At 50.8% G+C, this 15,560-nt stretch overlaps 1 protein-coding gene across 2 annotated transcripts in view; it reads right to left on the reverse strand.

Annotated features, from left to right (window-relative positions):
- Positions 1-15,560, reverse strand: part of Myo19 (myosin XIX) — a 30,037-nt gene that overhangs the window by 2,032 nt on the left and 12,445 nt on the right. Inside the window, exons 7-23 of one of the 2 annotated variants that reach the window (XM_021176605.3) lie at positions 15,266-15,335; positions 14,587-14,689; positions 13,897-13,993; positions 13,707-13,783; positions 12,051-12,141; positions 11,546-11,717; positions 9,631-9,704; positions 8,776-8,897; positions 8,336-8,449; positions 7,905-8,081; positions 7,425-7,577; positions 6,755-6,862; positions 5,692-5,762; positions 3,370-3,473; positions 1,423-1,589; positions 1,190-1,319; positions 502-587 (exon numbers count right to left, since the gene is read on the reverse strand). In XM_021176605.3, the coding sequence (XP_021032264.1) occupies positions 502-587; positions 1,190-1,319; positions 1,423-1,589; positions 3,370-3,473; positions 5,692-5,762; positions 6,755-6,862; positions 7,425-7,577; positions 7,905-8,081; positions 8,336-8,449; positions 8,776-8,897; positions 9,631-9,704; positions 11,546-11,717; positions 12,051-12,141; positions 13,707-13,783; positions 13,897-13,993; positions 14,587-14,689; positions 15,266-15,335 (1,916 nt within the window). The remainder of the gene's footprint in view (positions 1-501; positions 588-1,189; positions 1,320-1,422; positions 1,590-3,369; positions 3,474-5,691; positions 5,763-6,754; positions 6,863-7,424; positions 7,578-7,904; positions 8,082-8,335; positions 8,450-8,775; positions 8,898-9,630; positions 9,705-11,545; positions 11,718-12,050; positions 12,142-13,706; positions 13,784-13,896; positions 13,994-14,586; positions 14,690-15,265; positions 15,336-15,560) is intronic. The other variant, XM_085829708.1, reaches the window with a different exon arrangement.

A 15,560-nucleotide genomic window follows, 5' to 3' on the forward strand; every position in this document is an offset into this window, starting at 1 on the left:
AAACTGTCTCAAAAGCAAAACAAAATAAAAGATGACATTCGTTTTGGAATGTATGTATGTGTATGGGTGTGAGCATGCCGCGGGATGCTTGTGAAGGTCCGAAGACAGCTTCTGGGAGCTTGCTGCCCACCACGAGGGCCTGGGGATTAAACTCAGGTGGGTGGGTTTGGCAGAAAGCACCTTTACCGGCTGAGCCATCTTACTAGATCTTTCTAGCAGATAGAAAATAATCAGCTTGATGAGGTAAACTGAAGACCTTTGGCTGTGGTGCCCTGAACTAGACAGACAGGCTCTGTGTGGCAGAACATATCACAGTTGGCAGTTTGTTCCTGGAGTTGCATCTGCACTCAGCCCATCTCATCATACAAGAGGACTGACACAGGGTGAGAGGCTCTGTGGCTTGCCAGTATGCCCACACCACAGCAGCAGAGACATTCTGTCTCAGGTCTGTCAGAAGCCCAGTCTTCAAGTACTGCCCATCCTGGCCCCAGTCATACTCACTCTCCACTTATGCCATGCGTGCTTGATGATTGTGGCAGCTATGTGTAACCTTCTGATGTGTTTCCGAGTTAACCAGGACCTAAAAGCTAAGGAACAGCACAGACGTCAAAACCATCGTTAGAACCAGAGTAAAAGTATGAAATCTGTTCTTCCAGTGATACACTTTGTCAGTACAAAAGTCATTCCTGAGGGAAAGATGGCTCGGTGGTTAAGAGCACTTACTGCTCTTGCAGGACACCCAGATTTGGTTCCCAGCACCCACACGGTGGTTCATAATCTCTTTTGACTCCAAGAGATCTGATTCCCTCTTTTGGCTTCCAAGGGCACCTGCATGCATATGGTAACTCATACAGTCTTAGACTGGGAGCTCTAATTGCCAAGGGCCCGTCTCAGACTCAGTCCTCAGCAGTGCCCAAGGAAGACGTGGGATCTGGGTTATCTGTTCCTTTAAAACAGTTTGTTTGTTTGTTTGTTTGTTTGTGTGGATTTGTAGCTCTGTGGTATAGTACTTACAAAAAGACAAGTTACATATTTTTTTTTACTTGGAGACAAGGACTCTACATACCCAGGCTGGCATCAAACTTGAGATCCTCCCATCTCAGTCTCCCAAAGCTGGGCTCACAGGTGTGGACACTACACTTGGCCTTTGTGTTGGTCACACCCGACATACGGGATCAGCCCCACCTACCTGCCTGGATGAGCACGGCAGCTCGCCTCTGTTTCTCCTGCTTTTGGAGCCGGTGTCGCCTCCAGCCACACTGGATGCAACGGGCACACTGCTCCAGCATCTGGGCACGCCCACATTCCAGAAGCTCTAGCTGAGAGAAGGGGAATCCGATGAGGTGCTTGGTGCACCCCCCAGGACCCCCAGGAGGGCTATACTTGCAGCTGGCACCTGTAATTCATCCCCAGCCAGTTTACCATGGAGTCAGTCATGAAGATCTTTGTCCTGCCACAGTACAGTGGGATTTGTGTGTTCTTAGTCGGGTCACTGGGAGTGGCTGCTGTCTGAATTAAAGCTGGCAGAGCATGGAGAATGTCCTGTAGTAGAGGTTGCAGTGTGGCCTCCTTGGCACACAGAGGCTGCTCTGGGGGTAGGAGAAAAGCTTAATCAGTCCCTGCTTTCCCATAGACTCTGTAGTCTGAAGACACTGGACTCCCTAGAGCTCTTTAAGCCTTGTTCTTGTAGTTCTAGACCTACTCATTTCTTCCTTTCCCCCTCCTTTGTGTTCCCCGAAATCTTGGCTGTTTGGGAGTGTCCTGAAGCTTCCTTGGACAGGCTGGCAAGGGGAGCTGGGAGCCTGGAAAAGGGACTCCCAGGGTGCTTGGCCACTCCCTCAGCCCCACCACTTCCCACTTCCAGTCAGTCCTGTGTAGAAAAGGGAGAACACACCCAGCTGTTCGACAGCCCTCCCAGACTGGGCTCCCAGGGCTCCCTCCTGTGTGGGAGGATTTACCTGAGGGCTCAGACCACAGTTAGCTGCCTAGTGCCTCTCTGGAGACAGAGGCCACCAAAGCAGATGCTGGAGACGAGAGATGAGAGACATCCACAAAATGGACCAGTGCCCAGAGGGGCTTGGAAGAGACAGGAGAGCAAACCATGGAGAGAGGAGAGAGAAAGGGAGGGAGGGAAGGTGACACAACTCCCAAGAGGAGGAGACCTGGCTGATGGGGCCCAGAAGAGCATGGGTAGTAGGGGCACCGTGGTTGGCTGAGATTTGTCCTGTGTCTGTCCTTCCACCTGTCCCTAGCATTTCCACATTCCTAGTTATGGACAGCTACACCGTGCCAGACGACTTCTTTTTTTTTTTTTTTTAAAGATTTATTTATTTATTATATGTAAGTACACTGTAGCTGTCCTCAGATACTCCAGAAGAGGGCGCCAGATCTCCTTACGGATGGTTGTGAGCCACCATGTGGTTGCTGGGATTTGAACTCTGGACCTCTGGAAGAGCAGTCGGGTGCTCTTACCCACTGAGCCATCTCGCCAGCCCGCCAGACGACTTCTTAGTCATAGTCACAGGCTAGACTTGCCCAAGTGCTTTGGACATAACTTTCCTTGCTGCTTCCTGGGACTGGAGCTCAGGCCCTGTAGGGCCAGTCCAGACCCCTAAGATTCCCTTCTCCTATTCTTTCTTCCCACTGCCAAGGCCGGCTCACCTCCATTTTGTCTACCTCTGTGTCTGTATGGAGTCATGCTACCAACACTGATCAGTTTTGTCCCCTTATTACTCAGCTGCCCACAGCTCTGGCCTCTCCACTGGGATAGCTCCACAGCCTCACTCCCAGGACCTCCCACAGGGCCCCTAGAGCAGATGAGAGCATGAGGTGGATAGAACACTGGCTCTCTCCCCTGAAGGGTGGTACCCCATCTACCCAGAAATAAAGTCCATGTTGGTTTTGTTTTCTCTGCGTGGTCCTGGCTGTCCTGGAACTCCCTCTGTAGATCATTCTGACCTTCAACTCTTAGATATCAGCCTGCCCCTGCCTCCCAAGTGCTGGGATTAATGGTGTGTGCCACCACTGCCCGGCTTCCAAGTCCATGTTTCTTGACTAGGGCCCAGCTGGCACCCCAGCCTTCCTTACCACTACTGTGTGGACTTGTTCAGATCTTCTGCTCTGTCTTAGGCCTTAGGCTTTTGTTCAGATTACCTTTGTCACATGCAGTGTTGTCACGTGGCTCTCCCATGCCCACCTCTCTCTGGCACCCGAGGAAGCTCTCTGCCTGTCTACACTGTTATCAGCTGGGGTTTATTACCCACATTATTCCAGCAACCGTAAGTCTCTGAACCCTCATCCCCAAGGACGCACAAGTAAGTCCTCAGTAACCTAGGGGTGAACAAATGACAAAAAACGGGCCCCGCTCACCAGAGGACTCTTTGGCAGGCTCCAGGCCCCCAAGGCCAGAGGATGTGCGAGGTCGGAGCCTTCTCAGTAGTTTATATCTTTCCATGAAGTTCTGGTGAGAGACCCTAGAAACCAAAGCAAGCAAAAAGAGAATGACTTTGTCAGCCAGGTCCTAGCTGGGACTGACTCAAAGCCAGCGCTGCCCTGACTATCGCCCCTGGATGAATGAGGAGGGCATGTTCTAGAGATGCCCGAGGTCACTCAGTGGGAAGCCTGCAGAGACCATTTAAAATTGAGTTTGTGGCTGGCAAGACAGCTGGACTCGGCAGATAAAAATGCCTGTTGCCAAGCCTTGCAACCCGAGTTCCATCCTGAAGACCCATACAGTGGAAGAGAACTGTGCTAAGTTGTCCTCTGACTTCCATGTGGTGTGGCGTGTCTCCCTGCTGACAGTGGGGTGCTCACACCCACTGAGGACAGATAGCATGTACCTGCACAGTTCTTAAAACTCTACTGAGGCTTGGCTCTGAAACTTTTCAAATCTGACAAAGCCCCAGGAGAATTCCTGATTCTCACTTCCTTTTTCCTTCACACTCCACCTCGGGCTTCCTCCAGACTAAACCCATTTTGGTAAACTGTCCTGATTCAACCGTCTGCCCCAGAAAGCAACAAGTTCTTTCTACAGGCTGGAAGCTGACTATTCCCTGAGCCCTCACACGAGTCTGAGGAAGCATCCAGTTCTCTCTACTGCCAACTATATCCCAGTCTGCCCCATTGCTCCTGTTTTCGCAGCTATTCTTGCCTCCTAGATGCCAGCAACAGCCTCCTCATTCATCCCTGTCCATCCTAACCCTGCACCAACCTCCAGTGAGCAGACACGGATTCTCTGAGAATACAGATACTGCCGGTCCCTTCTCACGCCGGCAGCTTCCAGTGCACGCAGGCAGCTGTCACGGCCTTGCATAGATGGCCTGCTGTGTCAGCTCCTGTTCTCTTACACTCCCTGTTGCTGCTTCTCTGTGGTCTATCCCTTGGTGGCTCACTTCCTGATAGTATTATGGCTGTTCTCTGTCCTGAGTGCCCCCAGCTGGCCCTTTCCTGTTCTCTGGGCCTGCACTGAACCAGCCCATGGATTTTCCCTGCATGCCAGCAACAAATTGTGTTTCTTTCTGAGCACCAGTTGTATTTTACACTTGTGTGTGTGTGTGTGAGTGTGTGCTTGCACATGTGGAGGCTTTGACAATGGAAAGCCTCTATCTATCTATCTATCTATCTATCTATCCATTCATCTATCTAGTTTCTTATCGAACCTGGAGCTCACTGCTTAGACAGCTGGCCAGCAGACCCATGGCATTCTGTGTCTACCTCTAGCGCTGACATTACAATGCTTGTTGCCACGCCTAGCTTTTAACTAACATGGATGCTGGAGATTCAGACTTAGGTCCCAGCAAGCTCTTTACCCACGGAGCCATTTCCTCAGACCCTTTTAAAACTTATTTTTTAAAAAAATTTTACTTTGTAAATTGAAAACTATGTATATAAGAGTTTTGCTTGCATATATGTCTGTATACCACCATGTGCATGCCTGGTGACTCTGGAGGCCAGAGGAAGGCTTCAGATGCCCTGGAACTGGAATTAATAAACATTTTTTTAGCTGCTATGTGCTTGCTGGGAATTGAACTCTAATCTTTCTGAGAGCAGCCAGTGTGCTTAACCCTGTACCATCTCTCTCTAGCCCCAGACCCTTAAAAACAAAAAGATTTATTTTTATTCTATTTAAGTGTGTGTGTGTGTGTAGTGAGTGGGAGGGTGTGGGCGGGTGGGTATGTGCCTGTAAGTGCAGACACCCATGAAGGCCTGAGGGATTGGATCACCCTGGAGCTGGACTGACAGGCAGCTGTAATGTGCCCTGTGTGGCTGCTGGGAACCAGGTCCTCTGCAAGAGTACTATGTACTGTGTACTCCGAACCTCAGAGTCATCAACCTCTCTAGCACCCACCCAGCCATTTTGTTGATTTTTGAATCATTCTTAGGTGATTCTCTAAGGTCTCACTCTAGCTCAGCCTCAAACTCACTACATAGCCCAGGCTTGCCTTAATGTTGATCTCCCTGTCTCATTGTCTCTAGTGCTGGGCTCATAGGTGTGTGCTACTGTGTCAGGCTCATACTTGATTTTCTTGTTTCCATAGGAATGTAGGCCCTACCGGGGCAGAGACTCCACACTGAGTGACAGAATAAATGTAAAGGTGCTATCCCTTGCCTTCCCGGTGCCCACCTCCCTCTGTCTGGCCCAAGTTCTGAGTGCCACCAGGCTTTGGCCCTACAGCAATGTGGCTTACTTACCGGATGGGAAAGCCAGCAGCACTGATGTGAATGGTTTCCACAAGGCCACAGGCCTCTAACTGGTTCAGGACCTATAAGGGTGGGGAGAGAAAGTAAGTACCTACAGGCCAGAAATGTCGTTTGTATCTCTGGTCCTGACCTTTATTTAATGACAAGCAGAATTGGCTGATGGAGATGTCTGTCTCTGTGGGATCATGAGAAACCGAGGGGTCCTGACAATCTCCTGCTAGAAGTCCTGGTGGAGCTGCAAAGGTCCTGCCCAGTACCTGGCTCCTCATATAGCTAAGGCCTGCAAAAACATACAGGCTTGGCTCTGTCTCTCACCTCTCCAGGGCTGACACTGATTCACAATACAGAACTGCCTATTCTCTTCCTGCATCAGAGTTGCTCAAGCAAAGAAGGCCGTTTTGTGAAGATTCTTACGTGATTTGAACCCAAACTGTGCACACAGCCCAGTTATCTTTGGCTACACAGCCACACTTAGCAGGTGACTGTGGGACATTCTTCAGTGCTGTCCAGAACTCACATATCATCTGTATTCCCTCAGAGCCTGAAACCCTGAGGAATGATTTTATGTAGACTGGAAAATGAGATTGACAGTCCAGAGATAGCCATACTTCATAGACTGTATAGATGTTGAACAAATCACAAAACACCCATTGCCCTGAGCAGTTTCAAGTCTCCTGTCAGGGTTGGCTAGGTGAGCAGGGAGCAAGATGCTCTAGTGTCCCCATGTGGCACCTTGGTCAGGCTTTGGTGGAGTGTACAGAGCATACAGCCACTCATGATTGCCCTGCCAGAGCAGGGAAATAAGCCACCCCCTTTTTATTTGTTTTTTCAAGACAGGGTTTCTCTGTGTGTCCTTGGCTGGCCTCGAACTCAGAAATCTGCCTGCCTCTGCCTCCCGAGTGCTGGGATTAAAGGCGTGCGCCACCACTGCCCGGCCAAAATAAGCTCTTCTTAACATCAGGCCCAGCCCAAGAGACTGCCAGTGACCATCCCATCTGGAGATGCTCTCCTCCGTATTCTTGGTGCTAGGTAGCTGTAGCTCAGGGTCAGTTACCTCTTCTTGGAGGAAACTCTGTGGCTGACTCTGGCTGTTGGGCTTGATGCAGCGAATGTAGTGGGGTGTTGTATTATGTAGGACCTGCAGGAGCTGTTCCAGTGAGGCCTGAAGACACAGAAATCGGGTTAGGCAGGATTGGGGCAGCTCAGGGGCCTAAGCTGGATGCTGGCTGTGAGTGTGTTGTGTCTTTGGAGGACCTCCCAGCCTTGAGATCAGGCTCACATATACCCTGGGATTACTCCAAGTTTTTAAAGAGCATGCGCAAAGCACTTGGTAACCACCCCTTACTTCTCACCTTTCTCTTACTGACTGAGCCTCTGGTCTGGGGCTTTTCCCTTTCCTCTCTTCCTCGGGATTATTTTCCTACAGATCAGCTTCACGCCACCCCTGCGGTTCCATTATTAAGCCTTCCCTCTGTGCCAGAGGGATGAGACTCAGACGTTGCTTATGTCACAGCTCGTCAGCAGAGGCTGGGAGTCCCTACCATCCTCATACCCAGTGATGTCTTGTCTGTCCCCTCCTGTCTTTTACACTGAAGCATAAGCTTGATGAGACAGGGACGATTTCTGCACGGCACATCACTGCTCCCCAGTAAACAGCCCCAGTTTTGAGGGGCTCTCAGTAGACAGTTGTATTGAGCACTTCATGTCAGCACAACTAGACCCACCTTGAACTTGGACACCACAGTCAATGCAGGAGCCCGGCTCTGGCCAGACAGCTCTTCCTGGGTCTTCTCTTCAGGGTTGGCAGGAAACAGCATCGTGAGCAGGGGGTCTTGGGATTGCTGCAGGAGCTCAGTCAGCTCAGGGGGAACAGGGTCCTATCGGAAAGGGCGGCAGACAGAGAGGTGAGCTGCTTCCTAGTGCTGGCCACCCCCTCTCCTCAAGTACAGGGCTCCTGGGGAGGGCAGGCTGGAATCCCAAGAAGACTGGGTCTGCGTGCCAAGAGGAGCCATGTGTAACATGGACCACTTCCAGGCAGCTCAGGATGGATTAGCAAAGATCCTAGGCAGGGCTCAAGAGAGTGAGCCTGGATTTTGAGGGAAGGAAACTGAGGAGAAAGTAGATGCCCTACAGGAACTACTTTGTACATGCAGCAGTGACTCAGCTTCCTTATCCGGTAGCTCTATGCTGTGGCCCAGGCTCACCTTGTTCTTTTCCACCAGGCCAGCTGTGTGGTACCGTACAGGTCCCGCGAAATGCACAACCACGAAGCTGGGCTCCCGGCTGAGCTTGTTATGGCCCAGGCAGGGCCGTCCTGCCAGCGTGCTCTCGATGCGCGTCTGTAGTTGTGCTGCACTGCTTGGCCGGTTAAGGCGGCATTCCTGTGGGATGGGAGTAGGCAGTCATCACAGTGTTGAGGTCTTCACACACATGCAGCATCCTCAGTGTCTGGACCCACGGTAGCAGAGTTGTAACATAAGCATTATAGCAACTCCAGGGAGAGTCCGGGGATTAGCACACTTATTTGTAGATGGGGGAGAGAGGCGGACAAAAGAGCACACAAAATAATCACCAAGGCACCAGAAAAGCCCAGAGACCGGCTCTGTTGGCCGGCTCACTGGCCTAAGCACCTTACCTCATTTATGAGGGAACAGATGCTGATGGGGCTCCCTTCAAGGAGATCTAAGCAGGTCTGGTTGTCCTGGTAGTTGACAAATGACCACTCCAGGCCCTCAACTTCGTACTCCTCCTAGAGATGGAGCAGGGATGGGAGAAAGCAAGTTCCAGAGGAGCATTAAGGAACAGAGAATATTAAAACAGTTTCTGAGCCGGGCAGTGGTGACGCATGCCTTTAATCCCAGCACTCGGGAGGCAGAGGCAGGCGGATTTCTGAGTTCGAGGCCAGCCTGGTCTACAGAGTGAGTTCCAGGACAGCCAGGGCTATACAGAGAAACCCTGTCTCGGAAAACCAAAAAAAAAAAAAAACAGTTTCTGACATAGTTATTATTTCTCAATTCATAAAACAAGGAACAAAGGTGCCTCCGGAAGGCTGCCTTGCCTTGCCCTATCCCTCACCTGCTGGGCCCTGAGGTAGTGAGCCACGAAGTGCTGCTGTAGCTTCTCATTGGCATAGTTGATGCACAGCTGTTCCAAACTGTTTTTAGGAAATGACTCAAACCCATACACATCTAGCAGACCTGGGAAGAGAGGAGAGAACCATGGGGCTACTACACAGTGGTAGAGATGACAAGGACAGGAGCCCAAGTGGCTGCACCCTTGTGGAGGCCTCAATCAGCCTTGGGATGAGGTTGAGTGATGACAGTCTCCTGCTCCCATAACCCACCTATGTAGGCCCCAGGACCTCTTCCCTTGCTTCATACTACATCAGAGCAAGCAGAAAGTCACACATCTGAATGAAGGGCGGCTCAGGCATCAGCCCACCTTCAAGTCTGAATCCTCTGGTCCCAACAGGTTCCCCCTTGAGGCTACTGGGTCCTGTTTTTTTGTGTGATACAGCGAATGTCCTCTGTATCGACCTTGTTCAGAGGACCTTATTTCACCAGCCCAGCTGATGCCCCTTTTTAAGCGAACTGTGTTGGCATCTCTAGGCTTTTAATTTTAATTAATTCCCTATTTGATTCACCCAACCCAACGTACAACAATGCTGCCCTCAACTGTGCCCCTGACTACCTTCCTGGGACTAGGAGAAAAAGGACCATCAGGGATAAGGCGTAAACTGGTCTGTCTAGAGAGCCATGGATGGACATATCTGTGAGCAATCAAACGTAGAAATATCACCAAACTCTTGGATGAATGGATGGGGACACTAGCAGAGAGAGGGAAGGAGCTGCTCCCAGGCACCCACGTGATCCAGGGACCCTTCCTCCACCCTGGGTCCAACGGCTTATTTTCTGGAGGGTTCCCTGCTACCTATGAAGGCAGTCCATGATTTGGAGTCTGCACAGATGCTGCTGTTGATCACAGACACCAGCCAGTCGAACAGCCTGTTGGTGAGAAAGAGTAAGATGTGTTAAAACTGCCCTCCCAGGAAGGATGCCACGTGCTAAAAGGTCCTGAGTTCTGAACCTACCAGGCCAAAGGCTAAATCCTCTTGTTCCTGGCTTATGCAATCTTGACCTACAGCAGAGGCAGGGTCTGGGCATATATTTCTAGGTATACACAGATCTAACCTGTTCTAGCAGGACAGGACAGCTAGGCTCCCAGGTCAGGCAGGGTATGGGTCTGCATTAGTCACACGACCCATCGCCAGCTAACTCCATGACTAGAAGATACTGGCAGGCCCCAGTTGCATTTGTGTAAGCTGAGTACACTGAGTTCCCCAGGAAGACTTCAGGAGCTGCCACCTCCTCCCCAGCCCTAACATGTGTGTGTGAGTAAATCACAAGGCAATGGCATTCCCTATTGCAGCTGTCGCTAGTCCCGAGAAAATGACACTTCTATACAAGGTGGCACTGAGCACAAAACTGTTCAAAGGACGTCTTCCCTGCACACTGCCTTCCCCTGCCCCATTGTGGAAACAGGGCCTACATAGAGACTCTGGTATGGAACGAACAGCCCCTACTTCAGCCTAAAATATGCTGGGCTTAGAGGTGGCCACTACGCCTAATTTCTCTTTAAGTAATTATTCTCCAACTGGTTTAATTCAGTAGACTTTTTTTTTTTCAACAGGGGTTCAAACTTTCATGCAAGATACTTAAAGTAAAAGCCGGGCGTGGTGGCGCACGCCTTTAATCCCAGCACTCGGGAGGCAGAGGCAGGCGGATTTCTGAGTTCGAGGTCAGCCTGGTCTACAAAGTGAGTTCCAGGACAGCCAGGGCTGTATAGAGAAACCCTGTCTCAAAAAACCAAAAAAAAAAAAAAAAAAAAAAAAAAAAGATACTTAAAGTAAGTAGACTATTGTAACATGGCGGCTTCCATGTGGACTATTGTAACATGACAGCTGCCATGTGTAAATGCTCTTTAGCTAGAAGAGCTCTCTATCTGTAACTTTCCATTGTGCAGTAACTTGTAGAGTTACTTAAAAAATCTTAAAAATCTTTTGGCTGTTGGGTGTAATGTACACACCTTTAATTACAGCACTGACATTAAGTTCCAGGCCAGCCAGAGTCATACAGTAAGACCCTGTCTTAAAATAACTCGAACTACAAAAATTCCACAACTTCTGACCTAAAACCTGCTTTGAGGCAGAAGTATCTGTCTCTAGTTGACAAGGGCTTAGGAAGACCTCAGATTCTTGGCTCTGAACGGGGTTGTCCAAGATTTCACATACTCCTATCTAAACACCGGCCACAGTAATCTCAGGGGAGTCTGAGCCTCTCATAGCCTTTACAAGGTACTCTGAAGGTTCTCAAAACTCAACATAAGACAGTGTTTGACCACATAGCCAGAGGATGTCATGTTCCAAGAAAGGTGAGGACCCACCTTCCCTGCCATGCTGGGCTCCTTCCTGCCTGTTGTGTATTCTGGTGACGGGACTGTTGAGCTGAGCTTCTGGCTAGGACCCCTCTCTAATTCCCCAGATGAATGACCTAAGGTCCCAGGGTACAGGTGACAGAGAAGCCTATATACTACTCAACAGTCTCAACCTCCAGCTGTAAAGGTGGAGAGCACCTTTGGAGCAACTTCTCCATTCAATAGAGGCACAGAGGCCAAAGGCAGGGTTTAGGGCAAACCTGGGAGTTATGCCCTGAATCTCCTGGGAGCCCAGCAACTGGTCTGCGTTCTCCAGCTTCCACTATCTTGGACCTGTATCTATTGTCTCACAATGTTTGGTCCAACCCTACACAGGCTACGGGGAAGTGAAGGCCCAGAGTGAGTCACTCACCGTGCATAGATCAGTTTGGCCAGACAGTCTCTGCGTGTGTCACACTCGGCTCGGGAGCAGGGCTTCTGGAACACCTGCTGCTGCCTGCCTGCCTTGATGGTTCGAATCTGCATACTCTCCAGCAGCATTTTTTCTGGGAGCTGCAGCAGCAAGGCTGAGGTCCTCACAGAGACTGGGGGAGAAAGGAGGGCCCTCCTTAGGCAAACACTGGAACTGAGTGGGTGAAGAGGCTTGCCCAAGGCCTCCTTACGTGGCAGAGGCAGGACTTGAAGTCACAGTGTTAGAATTGGACAAATCACTTTCCAAGCCACCTGACTCTGATTGTTGAAGACAACATTGCTGGCTTCATCAGAGGCTGTGGAGTAAATTATCCATGGTGGGCCTTACAGCAGATGGTTTAGTCAAGGGCGCTACACTGAAAAGTTCACCCTTCAATTTCCCACCACATTCCACAACAGCTAGCCATTCCTGCCAGGCGCATTATTCCCCCATCCTCTTCTCTCACCCTTGGTATCATCCATCACTTGGCAGGGCAGGGCTTCATCCTCTGAGTCAACAAAATGGACATTGCCAAGGTGCAGCAGTCCAGCTAGGACCTGAAGGGCAGAAGGGATGGTCAGGAGGCAGGAGCTTGGCCTGACCAAGAAGATGAGTCCTCATGCTGATGTCACAACAACAGAAGGGAGCTCCTGATGACTGCCCCTTTGGCTGTCTCTGTCAGACAAGATTTCGTATGGTAGAGATCCCAACACAATCTCTACAACATTCTGTGGGCACATGCCATGAGGATGCCCATAGCAGAGATAGGAGGTTAATGTCCAGCCTAGGAGAGAGGTGAGATTAGCGACTAGGCAGCAGGACTTCAGATACCTTCCAGAGCAACCAGCAAGGCCTGCCTCCATCCATCGTCTGTCCCACTGCTCACTTCACAATGGTCTGCCTGGGAGTACCGCTCCTGTTACGGGCCAGGGCATTTCTGCCGGGTGAGGCTTAGCCATGGTTTCCTGGGCCCTTTCTCAGCATTACTGGGCTGTGATAATTCAGCCTAGGGGGCTGTGATCCTGGTCTCTGCAGTAGGTGCCACCCTTCTGCCCGTGCCTTCAATGACCTATATGGGTAACTTCAAGCCTTGGAAGGACCAGTAACCTTGGAGCCCCTGGACCTCATAGTAAGAGAACAGAGCCTCTCCTGCCATTACTGTCTGGCCCCAAGACAGATCATCTCTATGTGCTACTGGCCTTTTGGTCCCAAACTACCAGGGCAGCATGGCTGTGGCATAATGTCATAACATCTTCAGTGGAATGGATGAGTCCTGCTGATCATGGTGTCTTCCCTGCCACGTAAATACGTCATAACATCTTCAAACCAGCACTAATGCGTAGACTCCTAGTGTCCACTTCCTCTGGCTGGTCTCCATGTACTGCCCTTCTGCACAAACACTTATCTCAGTGTCCATATTGGGTGAGGCACCTTAGCTTCCTAAACACCATGTGGAGGCCATCAATATCCCCATTTTCCTGCAGTGGCTTCCTTGTCCCTGTTCCCATCTTGTTGCTCTAGGGCATGAGGAAGAGGGGGAAGCAGTTGGCCTTCAGCAAAGGCAGATGAGGCTAGCTCTCTGGGTTCCCAGAGGAAGAGGGAGGCAGAGGATGGGTTGGGGAACAGGAAGAGGTGGGCATTCGGAATAACAACTCCTGAAACCAACTTTGTCTCTTTGTGGTGTCTTCGGTTTCTCTACTTCAGATTTTCTCAAGTATAAAATGGAAAAAAATCTTTATGCACAAGAGACTTGATAAAACCAAGTGAGCTAAGAGATGTGAATATAATTTCTAAGCTTTCAAGTGTTAAACAGAAAAAGGTGATTTCTCTATTCTCGTCATGGTAATAAAACCTGCCCCAAAGTGCTTGTGTTCTGGGCTTGCGAGTCACTGCACCATGTTCATTACTCAAGGACTACATGACGTGTCACTGACCCTATGGCCCAGTCCAGTCCAGCACACGTCTCCAGGCTCCCCACAGAGTGGCAGCCAGCTCCTTGGATATGGTCCAATAGGGCCTGAAGTCCTAGGCACTCATGGAAAGAGGGTTCCAAGTCCAGGGACAATCCATGAGAAGGGCTACCATCACCTCTAAGTGTAAGTAGCATGGCTTTTCTTCTGACCTTAAAGATGTTGTTCTGGGTGGGGGTGTCGATGCCCAGATGGAGCATGGCCTCTCTGGTCACCTCGAAACAATCCTCTGAAAAGAATCCATGTCACAGCCCAGTGGTCAGCAGGGTGAGTGGGGGACAGGAGACAGGCCCTGGGCAGAATGGGTAGGGCTTTGGGGCAGTCTGGGGAGGCTCCTCCTACCTTCCAAACTGCTTTCTGGATTGGGTAGCCAGGAGAAGGCAGTTCCCTCAGGGAGGTGCCATTGGAGCCTTTCATCCTCGGTGGCTCCTTTGCAAATCTGTGGGAAGGGGTGGACAGGAGGCTGAGTTGGGGGTGGGAGGCCCTGCAAGCCTGGGGTTAGAATGAGGAGCAAGAAATGTCAGCAACTGAAAGGCTGAGTGCAGAGCATGGGGAAAAGGAACGTCTCTGTCTGGGATGTCTCCAGCCTCACTGAAACAACCATCTTCCCGGAAAACTGGTGGTCTGATGCAGAATACCTGACTCTTGCAGGGGAGTCCTTATCTCGATTAGAGAGGTATCTCTCCTTGCCAAAAGAAGCTGCCTCTGGGTGCGAGGAGCTCTACCAACGCCCCGGAAAAGCCCAGTCCTGGGAAGGGACAATTCCAGAGCAGCCCTCACGCTGTTGAGGGAAAGTGTCCACTCTAAAGTGCCCTCAGTCTACTGTGGGTAATGTAACTTCTATTTAGAAGACAGAGCCCTGCTCAAGGACCTTCTGGTCTGATGGAGGCAGGAAACCTCTGTGCCCAAACTGTGCCTGGTGAGCAGCTCTGCTTGAGAGCAGGCCAAGGGGCCAGGGATAGAGCGTGCTAGGGTAGAGGGACAAGCCACCCAGCCTTGCCTGAAGCACAGTGCATTTCATCTGACACAGACCTGGTAGAAGATGTGAAAGTTCCTCTCACTGGAGGCCTGACAGGCCACACGGGTTTTCTCTAGGAGGTAGGTCTGGACTGCAGCTCCTGTCATCTGCTGGGCTCTGGCACAACACACAGAAGCAGAGCCTGGTATCATTATCCCTCATTCCACAGCCATTAGCAATAGCTGTACACCAGACTGCCACCAGGCAAATCCCTTCCAAGCTTTTCTTGGGTAGGGAACATTCAGAATGTCCTTGGAAAGCCAGGTGTAGTGGCCAGGAAAAGCAGGAGTTCAAGGTTAACCTGGGCTATACGAAACTCTTGTCTCAAACAAGACTCAGAATGTCTTTGAGTGTTCTGGGACATTCTCTTGCATGGTGGTCACCTCTGTGAGCTGATGCCCTAGCTTCTATCCTAAAGAGGCATTTAACAAAGAAGTTTGTGAGCACAGAGCCCATGAGAACACTATAGTTCCAGGTCACAGCAGCTATGACTTTCTAGGTTAAAACCAGGCCACCTCCAGAGTTTACTGAGCTTGAGAAGCCCATAGATACAGCGTATAAGCTAAGGACAGCTTTGCCTACGGGGGTGACCCAGGCTGGTGACTGCCCGGCTCCGTCCAATCCCCGCCTCTGCTGCCCCGTTTGCTGCCCCAGCCTCTGCTGCCCCGTTTGCTGAGCGGCGGTCGCCCTTACCTGTTGAGTTGGAGCTGAATGAACTTCCCGAAGCGGCTGCTGTTGCTGTTCCTCAGTGTGCACGCATTCCCTAGAGACCACACCCGGGTTTACACCCACTCTCCTGGCTTGCACAACTTTCATAAGCTGCTGTGGGTGTGCCCCTGTCTCTACAGGCCCTGTCACCTAAAGGCCCCTTTGCTGATTTTTCTGTCGTGGGGGTCAAGATTATGGAATGGGCACGTGGGCTTTGGCAACTGGGTTCTGGACCAGGACCAGGAAACAAGCCTAGCTAATCAGGGCTGCTTTCTTCTTC

Source organism: Mus caroli, unplaced genomic scaffold (assembly GCF_978045245.1).
Source record: "Mus caroli unplaced genomic scaffold, Mus_caroli_1 scaffold_13, whole genome shotgun sequence".
NCBI classification, from domain to species: Eukaryota; Metazoa; Chordata; class Mammalia; order Rodentia; family Muridae; genus Mus; species Mus caroli.